We start from the raw sequence: 7237 nt of genomic DNA, 5'->3' as shown, positions 1-7237 counted from the left end.
GTCAACACACACCTGCTTTGACGATGAAGTGGTTAGATTAAGTGCAGTTATTCGTGCCTTACAAAAGCGTAATGTTTGGCATGTATTTCATTCACTTCGGTTGTTAGTCACTTAATTTTCCTTGCTTCCTTCGTGTGATGACATTATTTTGTTAGCACTTTGTTCACTGACAGATTGTTTGAAAATTATTAAAATATTTGGTTTTACGTGAAATGTAATGTAACCAGCTCATTATAATGTTTTCAACATATTTCTCCCACTATTTGGCAGTTGCTTGTCCCATTTAGAATAATATAAAGATGAAGGTCGTACTTGCGGCAACAGGCGACACCAATGACAAACACAGTAGTCCTACAGAATGATAAATCAGCTGTCGATCGCTTTTGCATGTAGAGGTAGATGTCTGTGCTTCTTACGTGTGGATCTGTGTGTTTATATTCTTATGATATCAACGTGGTAAGATGCAGTTCTAGCTAACGTCACAAGTGTTTCTTCACGAATGTGTTGTAGCTTGCCACTCGATTCACGGTTTTTGTCCATACTTGCGCTTATTTTAGAATCATTTTTAGAAACATATATGTCTTCTGATACTACACAAACCCTTGGAGGCAAGAAAATAACTCAAATATTTCGTAAATTACGTAGGAAATGGATGCAAAACAAACATTATGCTTACGACGCGTCTGACGTTCATCTTACTCGCCACTTGGAGCGCTAGTGTCGCTCCATCTGTCAAACGGTAACAACTTTTACAGCAGTGAGTGTCGCGACTGTTATGTTAGACTGTGGCTGTAATTAGTGAAGTTTGTTGTGAGGGAAGTTCGTGTTGATTTGTATTTACTTTGGTTCCACGTGTTTTCATCAAAATTCCGCGAATAAAGAAATGTTGGGACTTTAGAAAATATGAAAAAAGCTGTATGGGCCATCTTTTTCCATAAACTTCCACAAATGAAAATCTAGCGCACGTTCTTCGCCCGAATAATGCTGACACTGGAGCAAGTACAGGAGAAGTACCAGATATGACCACAAACATTCTTTACCTGCACTAGTAATGAATGAAATTAAACCATTATTTAGAGACCTTTGTAAAGATACCTTGTTGAAGAAGTGTCTTCATGGGAAACCCAAAATTTAAATGAATGTGTGAATTCTGTCATTTGGAACTGGTTACCGAAAACTATATTTGTTCAGCTTACAACCCTCAAATTTGGTGTCTATGATGCTATTTTATGCTTCAGTAATGGTGTAATTAGAAAACTGGATGTTTTGGAATTATTGGACATAAAATCTAGTGGAAATATTGAAAAATCCTTGAAGCAAATCGATAAAGAGAGAATCCACAAAGCAGATACTACTAACTTAAAATGCACAAAAGAAGCCAGACAGAAATTAAGACGGACCAAGAGAAGAAAAGAAGATCAGTATGATTCAGGTGATGCTCAGTATGGTGCAGGAAAATATTAGTATTAAGTAATTCTCATCAATAGCTATACTAGGATTGCAATATTAAACTTTAAATGGATTTATCCCAAAACTACATTTTCTTTTAATTTCGGGTAGCATTATTTGATAAACTAATAGGGTTAGAAACATGAAATTTGGTCAATTGGTACTGCAGATGGTAATAAGTTATTACAAGGAAATTGAGAACCACCAAACAATCAGAAGCTGTTTTATAATAATTAATGTACATAAAAATGTTAAATTTTAATAGATAAAGAATAAATTTTTTTCTTCATGACCATAGGAGGTATTATGTTCATTTTCCTTGTAAACTGAGGCATATATGTTTTATATATATATATATATATATATATATATATATATATATATATATATATATATATATATATATATGCAATAAAAATTTCATTGTTTATGGCTTATAGTTCTTCTGAAAAGTGTACCTATTCAAAGGGTAAAATAGCATTGGCAGAATAGGGATAAAAATTGCCTTCTGTGTCCCCTTAAACAAATAATAACATCCTCTATTAGAGCTGACTTTTTCACTTAAAATGTTGCAGTATTTAAGGAAAATTGCTTCATCAGCTTATGTTTTTATTTGCATATAGTGCAGGGATCAAACCTGTTCTGTTACTATAAAACCGAAACAGCTTGACGCTGCCAGATATGTGACCTCGCTTATAGAAGAAGTTTCATGAAAAACGTATTCAAGTCGTTATTGGCCACTTTCAATTTTCCAAGAAAACAATGTAAAACAATAAAAATAAAGGTTAAGAAAAGACAAAAGCTCAACATGCACTAATATTATATGTATGTGAGCGCGGCAAAAATAAGGGAACTTCCGCCATGAGTCAACGACTATACCGACAAAACTTTCTTTCCGAGAAACCTTGACGGCAACGTGAAGGTCCGTTGACAGCCTGTGTAAATTCCGCCAGTTGAAAACCGCTATGGAATGTTTTGAAGTGACGGCGAGTGTGAATTAGTTATTAAATATTGCATGTTATATTTTAACACTATGGCACTATATTTTATAGATTATGTGGTTTTCATATTGTGACATTGCACATAGAGACTGGCAAGCGATTACATTTCGCAAGAAATATCCGGTATCCTTGTAAAGAAGGTCTACAGACGAATAAAACTACTAGTACTACTATTACAAAAAATGGTCACCTTTATTTACGTTGCAGATTTCCACTACGTGAGAAATATTGTGAATGATCCCATGGCTCAAAGATCGATTTCACACTAGTCACGCAATGTAATATCTCTGGCCCGCTGAATTCGGCGCGAAGCATCCAAACAGAGAGACGGTTTGTTACGTTGGAGTAGTATCGAGTCTTACGTTCTGTGTTAATCGTCCATTGCTTTGATCCAGAATGACAGAAGCAGCTGTGAAAAACACAAACTGCATAACACTTAAAGGATCAGCTAAACTTGTTGCGGAATATCTGAGTGAGTTTTTGGTTTTGTGCTGTAACGGTTTTTAATGTGTATCGATTTATGTTTATATTGTATGCTACCTAGCTTATATTCAGATCAGAACAGGTTAATAATCCATTATTTTATCCTTGTAGATTATGGGATTAACAGTATATTGTATCAGAGAGGTATTTATCCCTCGGAAACTTTCAGCAGTGCTGAGTACTTCGGTGTTACTATTCTTATGTCCCAGGACGAGAAAGTTAAAGATTTTCTTAAGGAGGTACTTGGCCAAGCTCAAGGTACGTTACACGATTCGCTTGCTGAATCGAAAATAACAAGTAGGTTGTAGTGTGTGGATGTTGAATTATGGCGCAACTATCTATTTCACACTCTTCTTTGCAGAGTGGTTGTTGAATAAGAAAGTGGAAAAAATTGCACTCACAATCACTGATGTGGACACCAAAGAAATCATGGAAAGATGGGATTTCAAAGTCCAGTACGAGAATAGTTCGAGTTGTGACAATCCAGACAAAGAAATTGGAAACAAAGATCTTCAGGTCATTCAGAGAGAAATAAGAGATGTGCTGCGACAAATCGCGGCGTCCATTAGCTATTTACCACTATTGGATTGTATATGTGAGTGTTTTCCTTTTTTACCACAGTAAAGGAAAAAATCTTGATATTAAGATAAGTGCTTAGTTACTTAAAGTTCGTAGTTATTTGTCGAAATCTCACTTTTTGTGTCACAGTAAGGTTCATTGGTATATAGGGCTGCTATATCATTTCTTATTCGTGTAATATAGTCATATATGGTACTATTTTCGAACTGATGGGTAGCAAACTTGAAGGTAGAGCAAATCTAATGTAAGATTGCCAGTAACGCTAATTGTTCCAAGCTTTACTGAAGATGTTCTAGAGTGGACTCCACATACCCTTACACACTTCGCACCAACAATTCCTTTCCCCAGAATATGATGCTGTAGCACATTAATGAATGAAAACAGGAAGGTACTTGGTCACACACTCGTCTAGGAAATCTGATACCTATAGTGGGAAACGTGCTGACTTTAAACATTAAATCTCTGTGTGACATACAACTGTAACTTATAGTTCTAATTGTGTAAAGATCTAATATGTTTAAAAATTGCTTCATTCCTTGATTAACCACATTACAATTTTTGATGTTGAGCTGGTCTTTCGCGCTACAGATCTCTGAATGTTATCTAACATCATTAATGGCCTATTAGTTTCTTTCCAAGCGTTCAGCAAATGTAACAAAAGCTGTGTTACATTAAAATAATAGATGTAGTTGACGTATATTTAACAGTTGAAAAGTAGCTGTTATATTTTTGGGCTGAAATTGTTGCAGGTTCGTTTGATGTTTTGATATACACTACTGCTGACTGTGAAGTGCCAGAGAAATGGAATGAGACAGAGCCTGCATTTATAACAAACTCGCAAGAAGTAAAGCTGCGCACATTTTCCACATCATTACATCGTGTAGACACTTTAGTGAGCTACAAAGCTAATACGTAATGAGATGTGAGAACCATGTGGACATTTATTTATTCATAGTTACAGTGCAGCACACATTGTACTGTAAATTGATATGACTGATCAGATTTTTAGGTGTAACTCACTTGTAAATATACACATTTATTAAAAATTTCCCATTCTCAGTTTTTATACATAAATTTAGAAAGAGTTTAAATGTTGCTTATTTTGTATAGATCTATTTTAGTCTCATATTCAATGTAGTAAATTCAAATAATACTGTTCCATTCAAGTTTGCGTGAAGTTCTACAGTGTATAGTAGCTTTGTAATACATCACATTTTATGTTTGGAGAGAGCTCAAGGGTGTTTTTTATTGCTTTGTTTTAGAATATTAAACAATTGTATTTGTGAATGAATGTTTTGTATAGTTTTAAAAGATGACAATTTTGCTAATACAGAGTTTGGAGATACACAGTTTGATTTAATCCATTACACCCACTCCTATAATGAGCTTTCCATGAAACTTGTTTGTTAATGAACACTTCAGGTGGGTAGTGTCATGTGAACATGGTTGATGCATGTTTTAGAAAAACTCCTTTATTGATTCTCAGCATTGTTTTTATGTGCTGTGGCCTCCCCAGTTTATATGTCGATGATAGTAATTTTTGTCTGTGTTGTGTGTGTGTGTGTGTGTGTGTGTGTGTGTGTGTGTGTGTGTGTGTGTGTGAACAGAAATTGGTCAGTTATTTGCATGTCTTCCAACTATTACAGATTGTGATCGTTATAGATTTATCACCTTATTTGCGGATTACAGGAAATTACTAAATAAGTGCGGAAATGCTTATTACTGCTCGATGGTTTTAAAAGTCAAGAGCTACTGTTAATGTTTCTCTAATCATATGCTACTAAAATATTTTATAGACTGTAATAACTTCCTTTGTGAATACAAAGTAAATGCGTCTGAATGATTTCGTTACCTTGGCTTACTGAAGGTGCAGTTTACATTGCGTTGAAAGCTGTTCTGCAACATTGTCTGTGAGTCGTACTGGGTTACTGATGCTAACGACAGTTTGTAAACATCTTGGCAACATAAAAAGATTGTCCTGCAGCTGCCATACGGGAACATTTTTCCTGGCCTGCTACTGCTAAATGCTGGTATGCAGTGCTAGTGTTTGTTTTTGCTCTGTCTTAAGTGCCGCATGTTGTCTTTATGTAGGTTCCTGTATGACAAAAAGTAACATTGATGGATTTATCATTCTGAAGCAGAGGAGTGCCTCTGGAATGTAAGTTATAAATATGTTACACAGAAGCATGACTTCCTACAAAAAATGCTGTGATTTTGCACCAACAGTAAAAGTCTCACATTTCCAAACTCTGCAGCAGCAATGGGATTCGTTACCTGACTTTGGAAAGCTGTCAGCTGCCACCATAAGAAATGGTGGCGACAAACACAATGCTCTCCATAAGGCAGAAATTCTTCCCATTTTGTGGGAGGCAGCAGTAAGTAAATGTGGATGTTGCAGATATACATTCCGCTTGTGGGAAGTTAGTGGCAGTGAGGCTGAAGACATTTTCTTTATTAAAAATGTTTTCGATTAATTTCAGCAAGAAAATAAGAACATATTTACAATGTCAAGTATCAGAAAATATCTGAAATAGTTTTTAAAGGCCTCCTCCAGGCTTTCAATTTTTAAAATTTTCTGGTTGGGTTGGTGGTGGTGTTCATACATGCCATGTGATAGCTGACGGGCTCTTTTCAAGTGTGGCAGCTATTCTTTCATTTCCCTTGTGTATATAACACCCCTAGAAGTACCAGTTTCAACAGTATTTCATTATTACCGTCTGTAATCAATAACTGCCAAAGTAAGTTGGGATTGCTCCTTCCAGGCTTCATTTTCTTGCTTGGAAACTTCACTTCAGAAATAAATACAGGTATAATACTGACGTACTGGATTTGTGCTACAGGATCACGTTGGTCAGTGGTTTCCACTGGTATTGTAGGATCATTCTGCATGAACTGATCTAATCTGCAAGACACTCCCAGTTCAACCACCTTCAATTTTCATACAGTATGTACAACGTTTATCTCAGAGACCTGCATGAACTGAGAAGTTTCAGCCCTGTCCTTAACTAGTATCTACTTGACCGATTTCAAGAGCACCATCTTCATAACTGACAATATGTTAAAATATGAAAGTCTGGTATGCAGTTATTTTTGACCTGTGACTTATCATGATGTGGATTTCAGTGCAGAATGTAGAAATTACAAAGGACAGAAAATAATTCGTGGGTACTGAAAATCTTCATTTGTCAGTGCATAGCCAGGAAATTAATGAATTCTAAACTTTCATAAAACTGTATTCATTATGTATTGGCCTTTGAATTTTGTGAATCATTGATGTGATGTGTCTTAAAGTTGACCTGATTTTATAGGTAGTTGACACAAATGAGAAATGTGTGTTTAAGTTTGTAAGAAAAACCTATTTTTACTTTTGTTTCTGTTAAGGTGCAAAATTTGTCTTGCATTTGGGAAACTATAAATCCTCGTATTGCTCAATAATGGCTGTAACAGTACAAAGCACACTACTTTTTGAGATACTGTTGACACGGGCTGTGTGTAATGCATTGCACCTACACTCACACCATGTGGCATGTAATTCAGAACATTATTGATATTTAACCCCAATTCCTTTCTTGCTTTGAAAAACAAACATTCCTTTGAAATTGTTTAGTGGCAAGTAGTCTACTTTTGTTTTTAAACTTTTTCTGTATGCTTAATGGAAAAATTCTCATCATAGTTAACATTTCAGTGGTGACATTCAAACTGCTGATAAACTAGCGTTCAGATCT

At 35.4% G+C, this 7237-nt stretch overlaps 1 protein-coding gene across 1 annotated transcript; it reads left to right on the top strand.

Annotated features, from left to right (window-relative positions):
- The first annotated feature begins 2741 nt into the window (after positions 1 to 2741).
- Positions 2742 to 4859, top strand: LOC124711762 (mitotic spindle assembly checkpoint protein MAD2A). Its single transcript, XM_047241977.1, has 4 exons — positions 2742 to 2922; positions 3045 to 3191; positions 3295 to 3528; positions 4262 to 4859. The coding sequence occupies exons 1-4, from the start codon at positions 2847 to 2849 to the stop codon at positions 4426 to 4428; spliced, it is 624 nt and encodes a 207-aa protein (XP_047097933.1). The 5' UTR covers positions 2742 to 2846; the 3' UTR covers positions 4429 to 4859.
- The last annotated feature ends 2378 nt before the right edge of the window (positions 4860 to 7237 follow it).

The sequence above is a fragment of the Schistocerca piceifrons genome, chromosome 8 (assembly GCF_021461385.2).
Source record: "Schistocerca piceifrons isolate TAMUIC-IGC-003096 chromosome 8, iqSchPice1.1, whole genome shotgun sequence".
Classification (NCBI taxonomy): domain Eukaryota; kingdom Metazoa; phylum Arthropoda; class Insecta; order Orthoptera; family Acrididae; genus Schistocerca; species Schistocerca piceifrons.
This window is presented reverse-complemented; position numbering and strand designations above follow the sequence as displayed.

Excerpts from the sequence above, each read along its gene's own strand:
- LOC124711762 (XM_047241977.1), top strand. The coding sequence starts at position 2,847 with ATGACAGAAGCAGCTGTGAAAAACACAAACTGCATAACACTTAAAGGA. Across the intron at positions 2,923-3,044 it reads ACTTGTTGCGGAATATCTGA|ATTATGGGATTAACAGTATA; the intron begins GTGAGTTTTTGG and ends TTATCCTTGTAG. Across the intron at positions 3,192-3,294 it reads GGTACTTGGCCAAGCTCAAG|AGTGGTTGTTGAATAAGAAA; the intron begins GTACGTTACACG and ends TCTTCTTTGCAG.